Raw genomic sequence first — 15,358 nt, 5'->3', positions numbered from 1 at the left:
CTCAGCTCCAGTCAAGTAACAAACCTCCTCACTGAACCGGTTTCTTTCCTATGGCCTAGCCCGGAGATCCACCAGCCACAAAGCCCCAGAGGAATCTTCTGGGTTCCCTCTGCTCCAGAATAAAATCCAAGTTCTAACCATGGCCCCCGAGTCTCTCCAGGATCTGGTCTTCCTCTAATCCACTTTCCACAGAGCTGTCAACACGGTATCTCTAGCCTGGCCAGGCGTGGCTCAGTGGTTGAGCATGGACCTAGGATCCAGGAGATCGGGGTTGGATTCCCGGTCAGGGCACATGCCCGGGTTGCAGGCTGCAGCTGATCAATGACTTTCTCATCATTGATGTTTCTGTCTCTCTCTCCCTCTCCTTTCCTCTCTCTGAAATCAATAAAGATATATTTAAAAAAAAGAAAAAACAAACAAACAAAAAAGGTATCTCTAAAAGTCCACAGTTGGCTTAAACTCACCCTCCCTGCGGTCACTGCTGCATCTGAATCCTGCTGTCCCTCCTCCTCACTACCTGGAATGCTCAGTCCCGCCTCCCTCACACTGTCACCTGGATAACTCCTGCTTCCCTTTTGGATACAGCTCTGGGTTGCCTTCCGGGAGAGGCTCCCAGCCCCCGCCTGGGTTGCGCCCGGCCCTCCCCGCTCTCCCTGCTCTCCTGGTCACTCAGATTGCTTCTAGAGCTTGCCTTTGTCCTGTGTTTACCACCCTTCAGTTTACTCGGGAGTGACCCCCAGGAGTTGTCGGCTTCCTGAAATGTTGTATTTTCCTTCCTGTACCCCAGTCTAGCATGGGGCCTGGTACACAGAGGTGCTGATTAAATGTTGAGTAAGTGGTTGAATAACTGAACAAAGTGACCTGCGTCTAACGCATACCTGTCATCTCCGGAGCCTCCAGTTCCCAGCGCTCCCAGCCGAGAGCTTGGCACACTGTAAGTGCTCTGTAAAGGTTGTCCGTATTTTGTTTTCTGAATTAATCTGATTTAAGGCAATGTCTGGGGTAGTTTGAAGTCTGATAGAAGGAAAGGGTCTGGATGCGGGAAAGTTAGCCGAAGGGGAAGCGTGGGTGCACCGCAGTGCGGGAACCGGCAATGGGAGTGTCTGGAAAGGTGGGAAAGAACTAAGTCGGTAGCCTGCTGTCCTTCCGTGCCCCGGGTCAGCGGAGTCCACACGGGCTAGTCCGCCTCCAGTCCCGCCAGCGCAGGACACCTCCCCGTCGCCCGGGTGGCTAGAACCCCGCTCGGCGCTCGCGCTCGGCACCGGGAGGCGTGCGTGTAGCTTTAAAAGCTCCCTCCCCGCGCGCGGGGCCGGCCCTTCCCTGCCAGCGCCGAGCGCGGAGCCGCGGAGCCGCGGAGCCCGCGGCCTCGGGGGGAGCAGCGCGCTGGGGCAGCCAGGCCGGCGGCGGTCGCGGGGCCGCGGGGAACGGCCGGGCGAGGGAGGCGAGTCCAGGCCCTCGGGAAGCGGGCGCAGGCCGGCGGAGCCCGGCGGGCAGGTCAGGACGAGGCCGCGCAGGGAGGCCCAGCCCTGGCGGCGCCTGTGTGCCCGGCCGGCAGCGACCCGGCGCCTCGGGCTGGCGAGGCGGCGAGCGGGAAGGGGCGGGCGGGAGGCGGCGGCCGCTGAGCACAGGCTGCGAGTCGCGCGCCCTGCGGGCCGGGCCGCCGCGCGTCCTCGCCTCCCTCGCCTCCCTCGCCTCCCTCGCCTCCCTCGCCTCCCTCGCCTCCCTCGCCTCCCTCGCCTCCCTCGCCTCCCTCGCCTCCCTCGCCTCCCTCGCCTCCCTCGCCTCCTCCTCTCGCTAGTGTCGCCTCCTCTCCTCCGCCCCGCGCCTCTCCCGCCAGCGCCCGGGCGGCCGAACCCGGCCGGGCCGGGCCCCCTGCCCCGCGCGCTCGTGGCCGGCCCGGCCGCGACCAGTCCCGCGGCCAACGCTGCCCTTCTCCCGGGGCCTGGAGTCTCCCGGGCCCTTCCGACCGTGGACTGAGCGGTGGCGGCGCGCTCGCCGCCCGCCGAGCGCGGGGTTGGGCCGCTCGGACCCTGCGGCCGCCCCGGACGCCGCGGGTGCGGGAGCGCGGACATCCTGGGTCGGAGCTGAGTGCGTCCGGGGCACCCAGAGGTGCCAGCTCATTCCGTTCTGGACTGGACCGAGCAAAGCACGGGCGGTGCCGAGCCCGGGGAATGCCAGGCGCCCGTTGAGGGGATCCTGGCGCCCTCTGATCCCTCCGACTTTGGCTGACACACTGGGACTGGCCAGGCGTCGCCTCGGACACCCTGCCCCCTGGTCACCTGTGGCCTGAGAGCCCCAGACCCGCCAGACCCTCGCTGCTTCCCCACCCGGAACCCGGAGAGGGTTGAGGGAAATTTTTCCTGCCCCCCTTTTAGGGAGCGCAGAGGCCCCGCCCCCTTCCCACCGTCCAGATGTCTCCAGGGGCGGCTCTGAGGACCTCCCTGAGGCCAGGGGCTGAAGGGTCCAGAGAGAGAAGCCCGCCCTAGGGAGCCTGGGGGGCCCCCCCAACCTCATCTTGGGGCTTGGCCCCCGACGCTGCTCGGAAGGCAGGCCGGTGCTCCCACCCACGGTGAGTCAGGGAGCAGAGTGGGGTTCTGAGGGAAGGCGGGGCTGGGCAAGGGAGGGTCTGCTGGGAACGAGGACACCTTGGGGGCACCAGGAGAGAGGGCGAAGACTAGAGACCCTCCGGGGCAAGGCCTGGCTGGGGACGGGTGTCTGTGGGGACCTGGGTCTCAGTGCCCCATCGCAGGCTGAAGACTTACGCCTCTAAAGCAGGGGCTGTCTCTTTTCCTTCTCAAAGAGGGGCTGTGCTGTAGACCATCTGCCTCCACCACCCCTCCCCACAAAGAAGAAAATGGAATCCCCAGCGAGGAAGGGTACAGGCTGTGGAGAGGAGGGAGGCATTGCCGCTGGTGCTGCAGCCTGGGAGGGCTGATGCCAGGCTTCCTCTCTCTGCAGGGGGCTGCCCTCCTCCAATCCAGCTCCCTTCCCAGAGCTGCCCACATCTGGAGCTCCCTCCATATCTGGAAGACCCCAGCCACAATCCTTCTGCAGGTGTCAGTTGCATCCAGAGACCTCTGCCTTGGCAACTGCCCAAGAATTGTGAGGGGATTGCTGCTGCCTTCCCCAATCCCAAGGGCATGTCTTACCCTTAGTCCCTGCAGAGTCATCCCCCTGCCTCTGGGCTCAGTCAGACATTAGCCCAGCATACCTATAGGCACTTCAAGTCCTGGAGGCCACTCCTGAGATCCAAGGCCCCTCCCCCTGCCCTCCTATGTCCTCACCTTGACCCCTTGTGTCAGATTCTGTCTCCCTCTGGGTGTCCCATTCCCCATCCAGAGGCAAAGGAGGCGGGGTGGCAGGGGGCAGGGGCTGGGTGAGGGCCACCCAGGGCCAGGGTGGGCTGGGGGGCCGTTAAGATGAGGAGCTCTGCCTGGCTGAGGGGGGCTCTGTGGAGGCAGACGCAGTGTGTGCCTGGCTGGGGGGAGTATGGACAGGCCTGCAGCCACGTGGTGAAGGATGAACATTCGGGGCACCCCGGACCTCGGGCAGCCCAGTGACAACCCCAGCAGTGGTGGCGAGCGTGAGCGGATTAGACAGCGCATGAAGATGGTCATCGGGCAGCTCGAGGGCATCCTGCGGGAGCTCAAGGAGGTGGCCAAGGAGCTCAGGGAGGTGAGTGAGGGGCCAGATGGACCCTAGACCAGTTTTCCAGGGCCTGGCACAAAAACATACTCTCACATGTATGTTTCTGTGTGCGCGCGTGTGTGTGTGTGTGTGCACGTGTGCCACTCTGCTGGGTAACTCCTCCTTGTTCTCCTTTCCCCAGATCTGCTCTGCTAGAAATCTCACAATAACCCAGGGCAGGGGTGGCCTTAGTGTTGCAGAGACTGTTTGGGCAGCATGTAATGGGCCCTTGGCTCTGTGGTTATACTCAGGGCTGCCAAGGTAGCCAGTAAGGACTGAGTCCCACCATAACCTCTTTGTGGGATACACTGTTCTGGAGCCCCAGCTGACCTTTGACCCCACCATCTGCCTCCCAGGCTCTGAGCTGGTCACAAGGGGTCCTGGAAGAGCGTAGATGGCTCTAATGAAACAGTCCCCACTGCTTGGAGCCCAGCTCAGAGCATTCCCCAGATAATACAGAACACTTGAGCCTGAAAAAATCAGGTCCTCCCTGCCCTGAGGTAGAAATGAGTCTAGGGGGCTGCTAGTGGATATCAGAGTTCCTGTGTACATTGGCAGGGGCAGGAATCTCCTCTAAAGGAATGTATCCCTATCCCACAGTTCTGAAAATTTTTTGCCAAGGCTGAAAAGTCACCTAGAGAGCCAAGGATGTGTGTCCCTCTGTCTTTCTAAGTGGAGCCTGGTTTAATTACTGCTTCCCACATTGCTGGGGTAATGAAGTACACATGTCCTCGGCCCTGCCCCCTGGGCTGTGTTCAAGCCCAAAATGCATGACCAGCGTTCTGAGCCACTGACCTGAATTTGCCCACTGGGTGCCATTATGCCAGCTAGGTGGGCTTTAGGCAAATTTCAACTCCTTGTAACCAGGGCCCCTGCAGAGATGGCAGGGAGAGTGATTGAATTGGAGTTATGGGCTCAGGCTTTCCCAGTCAGCTATGCAGGGAGGATGTGGGCTCTAGGAAGATAGAGGAAAGGGGGTGATAATGGGTACTAACTCCAGACTGGCAAAGTGGCCTTGTAATCTGGCCCAAGATCCAAGGAGCAGGGAGTGTTTGAAGGGAGCTGTGTCCAGAGTGGAGATTCGGGACAGGAACTGAGGTTGGGCAGGGCAGCCCCTCTGCCCAGAGTCAGCCTCATGGAGCCTCCCAGGTAGCCCTTCCTCAGGAGGCAGGAACGGCTGTTCCTGCAGGTAGAAAGAGGTGGTGGTGCTTCTGTTCATGAACTGGGCTGGCCAGGATCTGGGCTGAACATCTCTGGGGAATGCAGTTTGGTGCTTAATGCCCATGAGTAACTCCTCCCTCAACCTCATTGTCCAAAGGACTACCATCCCTCTTTATCTCTCCCTACCCCCCATCTATTTCAGATGTTCTGTGGTTCCATCAGTCAGGGGAACTGACTTGAGTCAGTTCCAGAGTCTCAGTCTTGAGCAGGGACATGGGACCTATGTCCCAGCAGGCCCACCCAGAAAGAACCCGGGTTGATTCTAAGCCTGGGAGTCAGTTTTGATATAGCACAGAACCTTTTCCCAACTGACCAGCTGAGCATCTTGCAGGCATCTGCTCTCCCCGCCACCCCACTCCCAACAGAGCCATCCAGAGCTTGAAGGCATCTCACAGTTCATCCAGACAAGCCCTGTTCATTTACTGTTGAAGAAATTGAGGCTCAAAGAGGGATGGGGGCTTGTTGAAGGTCACAGAGCCTACCAGTGGCACTTAGTAGAACTCAGATCCTGATGCCTACTCTGGGACTTCAGCAGGTGGGTTAATGGGCAATCTCCATTTTGTTAGGGACCTCCTAGAGATGATACCTTATGCTCATGCTGTGATACTCTGAGAAGGTGCCCTTTAGGGGGTGAGGAAGGAAGATCAGAAGCACTAGGATTTATTTGCAGATCTTTGAGATATCACCTCCCTCCCTTCTCAGCACACACACTCACCCACTCCCATGTCTTGAACAGCAGAACTTCAGGTTCATGGGCTGTGCTGCTCAGAGGCCTAAGCCAGGACAGAGAAAGATTAGTTCCCTCCCCCCACATCCCCTGTAGGCCATGTGCCTCCACCCAAGACTTTGGCAGGTTGCTATGGCAACCAGAATCTACCCCATATGCCACCACCTGCCTGCTGCCAATGGCACCCAGCTAGGAAGGGGGGCAGACCTCAGAGCTCCCCTATCCCCTAGGCAGGGTCTGGAGATGGGGTGATGGGCAGAAAGGAGTGATGGGGAAGGCAGGTGAGCCCCCCACCCCCAAGGCCCAGGCAGAAGAGAAGATACCGTTCCTGGGGGATGGGCTTTGTCAGGAATGAGGCTACCACTTAGGAGCGCCAGGCCCTGGTTTGGGATAAAGGGTTGCACCCCCCACCTGCCCCTGGGGAAGGAACCTGTGATCTTGGCTCTTGATCCTCCAATGGGGCTGTAAAGCTAGATCTGCCTGTCTCTCCTTTTCAGTTGCTTTGTGTGGCATTTTTCAGTGGGGGCATGGGTAGGCCTAAGATTGAGAGGGTTCCCTTATCACATCCCACTCTCCAGGCAGCACCAGCTCAGAGTTCATCAGCTGGGTTCTGGTCTCAGGAGGGTGAAACACTTAGATGTGAAGCCAAGATTCGCATACAAGACTGCCAGGGAGCAGCACAGGGTGCTTGATGAAGGAGCAAGGCCAGCGGAGAGGAAGGGTTTAGCTGTATCCCCTCTGCTGTCCTCTTCCTCCTCCATGTGCCGCTCCCTTCCCCACATACCGTGGGTCACGGCAGAGCCTCCTCACCCTCTTGAGCATACAGCCTGAAATTCATAGAAAGATGAGAAGCACTGAAGCACTGCTCCCCAGTCCCTCCAGCCTCAGTCTGCTCATCTCTGAAATGGGGATGATGATAATTCACACCTCAGAGTGATCTTACAAGGGTTTATTGGGGGACCAACACCTACTCACACCCCTAAAGGATTTGGAATTCCCTCTCCCCCACCCTCCCAACCCCCTGGCTCCCCCCAGGGAGATAGGGGGCAAGTTCTGTCCCATGGGTAAGGAAAATTGTTTTATGGACTAAGTGAGGTGAGGAATGTAAAAGTGTCTTGAAAGCAAAAATTGTGCAGCAGAGGGATGTGGCAGTCAATCATTAATTAGCCTTCATCTCTCCTAGGTTCCCCAGTACTACAGGGTTCCAGGCTAATCCCTGCAAGCTCTCTAAGCTCCTCAGAATTCTGTAGATCATAATTTGGCAAAGCAGCACAGCCTAGGGGCTGAGCTTGGGCTCTGCAGCCAGATGTCCCTGGTTCACATCTGAGCTCTACCCCCTTCCTAGCTGTGTGAACTTAGGAAAGTTAACTTACCTCTCTGTGCTTTTGTTTTGCATCTCTAAAATGAGGATACAGAATCTTATGCCTCCACCCCCTCACCAGCTCTAGGGTGGTTGTGAGGATTAAATATGATATTATATACAGTGTACTTCGCTCAGTGATGGGCACAAAACTAGCTCCAAATCTGTTCAATATTATTGATGAAATATTCTAGCACTGGCCTGCTCCTCAGCTCCATGTAAGGCCTTGTTCTTTTGGAGTCACAGTGGTGTCTTAGCATGATCAAGGAGGTCAGAGCCAGGGCCCTGCAGCAGGCAGTCCTACCCTCTTCTGGCGGGGAAAGGGGACAGTGATGGGGGTGAGAAGCAGGTCTCCAATAAGATGGCATTTGAACAGAGACCCAAAGGAAGTGAGGGTACAAGTCAAATGGATATCTGGAAATGAGCCACCAAGCAGGGGGAGGAGCGAGGGCAAAGGTTCTGAGGAGGAAGTGTGCTTGGCATGGTCAGGATCAGCAAGGAAGCTAATGCAGTTGGAGTGGAGGGACCTAGGAGGAAGAGAGCAGGCAGCAAGGGCACACAGCATGTGCAGGCCACAGTACAGAATTTGGATTTTGTCCTCAGTGAGAATCCCACACGCTCTCCAGGAATCTCATTGTTGTGTTTCTGGGTGGGAATCTGCCTCCCCACTGCTCTCTCTGTTTCCTACCAATCGGAAGCCTGCAAGGGCAGGTGTAAAGGACCTTGTTCTTAGCCCCCAGATGTGGAACTTACCTCAGTACTTGGCTTCCTCCTTCTCCTTGGTTTCCCCCTCCCCAAGATGTCACTCAGCATGGGGCTCAAAATGTTCCTGGGTTGACCACAGGTATCCCTCCCATCACACTAGCCGTTGGGTAGAATGTAATTTAAGGGCACAGTTGCCCACCTTAGCCTGAGCATTTCAGGAGGGTGGAGGGGTGGGCAAAACCTTTTTGGAGCCTGGAGTGGCAATGAAGGTCCGCCCACCTGATTTTCTTGGGGATCAGGCACATGGCAAGGTACTGTGTATGAGGTAGCCAGGAGAGCCGTGGCCCATACAGCATGAAATAAATGTGGCCCAGCCAGGAAACAGCTGGAGCAGGAGAGGCTGGGGACCATGGAGCTGTGCCAAAGTGGGTCAGCTCCATCACCCACAGCTCAGCAAGAATTGTGCAGATTTTTTCCTTTTTTTCTCACCTCCCTTTTCCCTTTGCACTCTCCCCCTCCAGACAGATTCATGATGCTCCTGGGCCAATTAGGCCAAATTGCAGGATGAGAATCATGAATCATGGTCAACTCACTCCCCCTCCCCAATGCCACAGCCCCCAGGAAGACAAATAATGTAATCACAGAATTAAAAAATAATCAGTGGTCATAAATAATGCAGAATCCCTAGTTATATAACCAGCTGCCCAGGGAGCTGGGAGGGAGGGAAGGAGGTAGCAACTTGTCAAAAATTGTGAGGGGCCAGAGGTGAGGGGGAGGACAGGAGATAAAAGTTGTAGGACTCCCTGGTCCTCGGTCCTGGCTCCAGGGTTTCATGGAACACATCCATGCTTTTCTTGGAGAAGCAGCTTGGGCTGGGGCAGGCAATGTTGGGGTGTCCAAGACCATGGAACATTTTCTCAGAAAAGAATCCCCCAGCAATTTTTATTAAGATGTCTCAACTCATCTACTCATTCAATGGCTGTATTGTAAAGAGTGTACCAATCCCTGTACCAAACTGGGGATACAATGGTGTGCAAGGCATTTCCTGGCCCACTCCTTGTGGGGAGAAGACATCAATTGCATTATAATCTATGTGCTCAAAACATTGTAGCAGTGATAAATACTGGATAATATTTTAAGGAAGGGCACTTTGAGAGCCTTTCATAGGAAACCTGTCCTCAGCTGGAGATCAAGGAAGACTTCCTTATGGAACTGAGATGGAGAAAGAAAGGAGTAAGGCATTCGGGTGAGGCCCAGAGGCAGAAGAGAGTTCAGAGGGGTGTGTGTAGGGGTGGTGAGGAGGCAGGCCTAGTAGGGTGGAGAGCAAAGCGCACTTGGCCAGGTTTGGTGTGGAATGGTGTTTGGAGGCTCAGGAGTTTGTGGAGCATGGAATGCTAGAAGTAGAAGGATGCTGTGGCCCTGTTGGCTGATTAGGACATTCCCTGGATGCAGCGTGCAACAAGAGCTGGATAGGAAGCTGCTGCCAGTGGGAAGACTAGGTGAGTGTGGATGCAGTCTTTCAGGTGAGGAGAGCTGAGGCTGTGACCAGGACAAAGGTTGGGTCAGGACGTGGGACCCCCCAAGGATTCTGTCTCAGCCCCCAGCCCTGCCCTTCCTCTCAAGTGTTCCCTCTTGCCCCCTCTGGAGCAGGTAATTCATGTTCTTAAGGGATCAGGCCCAGGAGTCAGGATGCCTGACTTCTGGTCTCAGCTCACCTCCTTCTAGTCACTGGGCCTCAGCTTCCCTATCAGTAAGCGCAATAAGAAGGGTGTACTCAGCAGTGTCTCCAGTAGTTTCTGCCTTTGAGGTTCTAGAATTCTGATTTTTATGGTTTCATTTCTCTCTCCACCCTCCCTCTCTGCCTCTCTTTTTTCCCGTGTATATAATTATTTTCCCTGTACTCTAAGACAATCTCAAGTTATATGCAAGCAAAATGATTGTTAAATCTCAGGGGGAAATCACAGATTTTAAGACATCCAAAGCGGAGAGGCAGATAACATGGGGCCTGCCCCACACCTGCCTTCCCTTTGGCCCCATGAAATGAGGCACCAGGGACAGGCAGCAGGGTTATGGACTGACCAGGCTCTGCATACAATTTGGGTTCCCTTAGCACCTCACTTCCCTTTCTGATCCTCACATATCATTTATCAAGTGGGTTTGACCTGTGTGCTCAAAACATTTGGCTTTTAGAACCTCTTCTGTTTCTGTTCCATCTGGAAACAGCCCTACTTCAGAGAACATAGGCGCCACCCATGTGCTGGAGTTTGAAAGGCCCAACATGTCCCATTATTCTGCCACAGGCACTGGAAACATCCCCATCAGAGTCATTCCTTTGGTGAAGAACTGACTCCCATCAGCTCCTGGGCCTGGTACCGGGGCCTGGTCACGTGTTAGCACCCGATGGTGCATGGTGGATATTGTTCTACATGCTTTCTGTGCATCAAGTCATTAAATCGTCACAACAGCCTAACAAGTAGGTACTACTAGAATTCTCCTTGGCTAAAGAAACTTACGCACAGAGACATTGAATAACTTGGCTAAGGTCACACAGGTGGTAAGTTGTGATGCCAGGGTTGGACCCTAGGTGTGGCTCCAGAGCCCAGGTTCTTAGGTGCTTGGTGTGCTGACTTTGGAGTTTAATGCCCATTCTATCTATTAAATCCCTATCAACTGGGTGAGGAGAAGAGCATCATCCCACTTTACAGGGGCAGAAAACTAAACTGGAGAGGGGAAAGCCACATTTGGGACTTAAATCCCTCTTTTACTTCCCTCCACACCCCCAGGGTAGAACCAGGGAGGGTCCTGTAAGGGAGAAGGGAAAGGGCCTGAATGCGAAGGCCACTTGAGAAGGGCCTCTTGGATGGGGTAGTGTGTTCAGGCCTGAAGGCTTCGGGGATCATGCTCTGTGCTCCCTGGATCTTCCTCACAGGATGTTAGGAGCCCAGCTTCTAGGCCAGGCTTGGCCTCAGCCAACTCTGCCATCACAGCCAAGTAATTTAACTCCAGATTCTTACCAGTCTTATGCAGCAGCAGACTCTCAGCAGCTAGCTTGATCAAGGGAGTCTAATTGGAGGACATGGCTGCCCAGAGGCACAAGACCACTCCTGAAGCCAGCAATGCCCTGAGGTGCTATTTCTTTATCAGCTTAAAACCCAGGCCCTAGACCAGTGGTTCTCAAAGTCTGTCCCCAGACCAACAGCAGCAGCACAGGGAAGCCTGTTAGATCTGCACCTTCTCAAATCTTACCCAGAACCTACTGAATCAGAAACTCTAGAGAGTGGGCTGATACACACTCCAGTTTAAGAGCCCTTACTCTAGGCCAGGGTCCCTACCAGTCCTCAGTTATGGCTTAGGTTGAACAAGGGCTTCTCTGTGGTAGGGGGAGTCATTAGAGTAGGAGACATAAGAAGAGGTGACCAGATTGGAGGGTAGGGCGCTATGCCCATTGCCTGCTCAGGCCCAGAAATCACAGTAGCACTCAGAGTAGTGTGCACTCTTGCAGGGACGCAGTGAAGGCAGGAATCTCAACTTTCCCAGTGACTGGTGCCTCAGGCCCATTATCTGTGACCTCAGGAGATGATGACCTCATGAGTGAAAAGTCTGACACATAGTAGGTGATCAGAGAAGGGAGATGATGTCACTTTTATCACCAGTGCCCCATGGAACCCTTTCACATGAAGCTGTGGTGAGGTTGACAGGGCTGGGGTTATCAGGCCTACTTGGTGGTGAATTCAGTTGAGGTCCAGAGAAGTTATGTGACTTACCAAAGACACACAAAGCAGTGTCTGAGTCTGGAACTCAGGTGTCTTGATTCCTCCAGCTCTTCTGCAGGCCTCAGCCTCATGTTCCAGCCACCCTTGACCTGGGGCCATGGGGAGTGGGCATCCCTAGGCATCAACACCCCAAAACAGCTTCTTCAGCCATTCCTAGAATCTCAGCAATGAAAGGGACCTTGGAGATCAACCAATTCACCCAACTCCCCATTTACAGATTAAGAAACTGGGACCTAAGTGGGAAATTGATTGACCAGGTCACCTGCATGGGGCCCCTGACCCCTAACTAAGCAGACATCCCAGTGAGCCAGACTCCTCTTGACCCCTCAGTTTTGTCTTTGCTTTCCTCTTTTGCTTTGGGGAACTCCTCATCCCAACTCCTCACCAAACACCTAGCACATCATTGAACAGCAGCAGTCCTAGGTAAAGTTTTGTTGACTAAGAACTTCATTAGGTAACCAATTAACTGATCTGACTTCAGGTAAGAACACTGGCAAGGCACTGGGAGGGGCCCTGGCTTGGTGACTCACTGCATATGGCTTTGTCTCTGGGTCTCTTGGTTCCTCTGCTTTGCGTTTTATGTTTTGCTATTTTTGTTTTTGGCCTGAAGCCTCTCTCCTCCTCTTGACTGTCCTCTCCCTATGTCTCTGATTGGCTCTCCCTTCCCCTCACAGTGGCCTAGGCCAGGAGATGTCCTGAGGCAGGGCTACTTGCATGGAATCAGAGCTTTAGTTTTTGTGGGGTGGGCAGGTTGCAGTGACCTCACAGTTGAGCTGTCCCCCCTCCCACTCCAAGTCATTTAACAGGCACCTCTGGGCCCAGGATGGATAGGGTTTTTTATTGCTTACCAATAATGCTTGTTTTATTTGTTCCCCAACAAGCCAGGATTGATCTCCAGTCATCAGAGGCCAGAGAAAGGAAGGAGGGAGAAGGCTCAGGGCTGTTTGGGGGTAGGGTGGTGGAGACCCTTGGAGGACAGTTGCTGACCAGCTGCACAGGCTGGCCCAGGATGCTTCCTCATGGTCATCCATATCATTTTCTCACCTTTCCACTAAGACGACTGGCTAGAGTCTCTCAGCCCTCTTTATTATTTTTTAAATTTTATTTCTAAATTTATTGGAGTGACACTGGTCAATAGGGTCATATAGGTTTCAAGTGTACATTTCTATGATGCATGATCTGTATATTGCATTGTATGCCCATAACCCAAAGTCAAATCATCTTCCATCACCATATATTTGGCCCCCTTTACCCTTTACTCTTCACCCCTCCTTCCCCCTAGTAACCACCCTCTTTGAATAGCCCCCTCTCAGTCAAAGAAAGATCAAGCTCTGAGCACCAGAGCTGCCCCAGAACAGCAGCTGGCTATGGGGGAGAGGGGTGTGTGAATGGATGGAGTACAGGGCTGGAAGACAGTCCCTCCTCCACCCAAGAGACTGAGGAGTGGAAAACTGGAATGGCAGGAACAAGCTCTGTTCACCCTGGTCCAGTTTGGGCCCTCCACAGGGCAAACAAGCCTGTGACCTCAAGCACAGACACCATCCTGTAGGATCATCAGCCGGGGGATATGGCAGGGGGTGGGGCGCATGCTTACACCTAAGTGATGCCAGGTCTAGCCTGGCCCCTCTCATGCCTCTGCCCTTCCCTGGCCAGGTGGTGAGCCAAATAGATAAGCTAACCTCAGACTTCGACTTTGAACTGGAGCCAGATGACTGGACCACGGCCACTGTGAGCAGCACCTCCAGCAGCGACAAGGCCGGTGTAAGCGGCCCCTTTGACCTGGGCCACCTGGACTTCATGACAGCCGACATCCTCTCAGACAGCTGGGAGTTCTGCTCCTTCCTGGATGTCTCTACCCCTTCAGACTCCATGGATGGCCCCGAGCCAACACAACCAGGGGCTGGTTCTGACTACCGACTCATGAACGGTGGCATGCCCATCCCTAATGGGCCTCGGGTGGAGACCCCAGACTCCTCCAGTGAGGAGGCCTTCAGCACCGGCCCTGTCAAGGGGCAGCTGCCCCAGCGGACCCCAGGCACACGGGAGAGAGTGCGATTCAGTGACAAAGTGCTCTACCATGCTTTGTGCTGTGATGATGAGGAGGGGGATGGTGAGGAGGCAGTGGCAGAGGAGGAAGTGGGCTTGTCCCCAGAGCCTCTTTGTACAGAGGCCCATGTGGGCCCCTTCAATACCTCCCTGGCCCCCAACAAGCCGAGGCGCTCTCCACTGACTGGCCGATGCCCAGGCCCCACCTTGGCCCCTGAGCAGACCCGAAGGGTCATGAGGAACAGCAGCACCCAAACAGTGTCAGACAAGAGCACGCAGACAGTACTTCCCTACACAGCCACCAGACAGAAAGCCAAGGGGAAAGACTAGGGGCCAGGGAGGGGCCCGGCTGGGGGGTGGGGTGGGGGTGTAGAGTTATAAATATATATATATATATTTAAATGCAGTCATAATAAAATTTTAAAATGCTGAGGATCCAGCCCCAAGGACCCCAAAGCTTTCTCGGAGCTCATCTTAAGCACAGAGATGCGTACTTCCCTCCTAGGTCCCAGGAAATGTGTCCAGAACCTCCTTCCCTTCCTTCTCATTGCAGGGCTCCTGAAGGGGTGTCCAAAAGTCGGTAAATCAGGTGGGGTAGGTCTAACCTGGGACTCCTCTTGAGTCTGGCTGATGGTCATGTCTTGCAAGAGGCAGGCTCTCAAGGAGCAGTGTCTAAAGCCAGGGCTAAGTATGATGTGGAAGGACCGAGGGCCTGGGGGTGGCATCACTCCAGCTGGGGCAAAGATCACTTGCCTTCTACTCCAAGGCAGACCTTGCCTCTCCTTCCCAAAGGTAAACTTACCTGTGTATATATAACCCTACCCCCAACCCCATCTCAGGGTTGCTCAGGACACAGAGAAGGAGAAAACTGCTCCCATGGGCAGGGCCTGCATGCTAGGAAGCTGGGCTTGCACACACCAGGCTGGGCTGGGTCGGGGTTTGGAGAACCTGGACAACTCCCAAACCTTTCTGCACATGCTCAGCTCTGTCCTCTAGGGATCGAAGACTCATGGCAAAGCCTCAGATATCACCTGGCTTGGCCCTGAGCACAGCTGAGATCCATGTAAGAAAACAGGCAGCAGCCACCGTGGGCCAGAGACAGGCCCCTGACCTCAGTCAGCAGGCAGGCAGCCCCAGAGAGGAATCCAATGGCCTTGCTCTACTGCTGCTCGTCCACACTGAGACCCTGAGTCCACTTTGGCAGATCATGAACGACACCAATAGAGACAAGATGGGAGCCTAGAGGTACCAAGGCTTCACCTGGGGCATGGTCCATATAGAGACAGCATCTGAATATCCTTGAGCTAATAATCCCAACCGCTGCTCACATTTATTGAGCAGATCTCCATGCTGCTACTGTGCCAAATATGTTTTATAGCATAATCTAATTTTCACAGTAACCTGACAAGACAGGAACTATTGCTATTCCCATTTTTCAAATGAGAAGACTGGGATTCAGAGAGGTTAAGTAACTGGCCCAAAGTCACAGAGCCTGTTCCTCCCTCACCCTCCATGAGCATGTGGTTTCCATGCTATACCTGGCTCTGCTATCTAGTAGCTGTGAAAGTCCATTTGCCTCTTTGAGCCTATTAACCTCATCTATGAAATGGGTCTGATAGTGTTCACCTACCTCACCAGCTACTGTGGGGCTTCGACAAGATGGGACTGTGAAAGCACTTGGTAAACACCAAGGCACTGGATTTGTATTGTGGTCAGTGGCACCCCAACTCAGATTCCAGTGTTTTCCAGGGCTAGGAGGCCTGAGTTGGGTGGGAAAGAAGCCCCTGCTATCAACAGGGAACTGTCCCTGGGCCACAGCTTGATGGTCTCCAACTTGCT

General features: G+C 54.8%; 1 protein-coding gene across 3 annotated transcripts; it reads left to right on the top strand.

Annotated features, from left to right (window-relative positions):
• The first annotated feature begins 1,358 nt into the window (after positions 1-1,358).
• INSYN1 (inhibitory synaptic factor 1) lies at positions 1,359-13,972 on the top strand. 3 transcript variants are annotated; one of them, XM_081129579.1, is made up of 4 exons: positions 1,359-1,494; positions 2,376-2,569; positions 2,959-3,675; positions 13,127-13,972. In XM_081129579.1, the coding sequence occupies exons 3-4, from the start codon at positions 3,520-3,522 to the stop codon at positions 13,847-13,849; spliced, it is 879 nt and encodes a 292-aa protein (XP_080985705.1). In that variant the 5' UTR covers positions 1,359-1,494; positions 2,376-2,569; positions 2,959-3,519; the 3' UTR covers positions 13,850-13,972. The 3 variants fall into 3 exon arrangements, with proteins under 3 accessions (XP_080985705.1, XP_080985704.1, XP_080985706.1); XM_081129578.1 differs by adding an exon at positions 2,801-2,876 and having other exon boundaries at positions 1,359-2,569; XM_081129580.1 differs by lacking the exons at positions 1,359-1,494; positions 2,376-2,569 and adding an exon at positions 10,001-10,173 and having other exon boundaries at positions 3,586-3,675; positions 13,127-13,966.
• The last annotated feature ends 1,386 nt before the right edge of the window (positions 13,973-15,358 follow it).

The sequence above is a fragment of the Miniopterus schreibersii genome (genome assembly GCF_964146895.1).
Source record: "Miniopterus schreibersii genome assembly, chromosome: 1".
Taxonomy (NCBI): domain Eukaryota; kingdom Metazoa; phylum Chordata; class Mammalia; order Chiroptera; family Miniopteridae; genus Miniopterus; species Miniopterus schreibersii.
The sequence above is the reverse complement of the archived record's forward strand: the minus strand, read 5'-3'. Positions and strand labels throughout refer to the sequence as shown.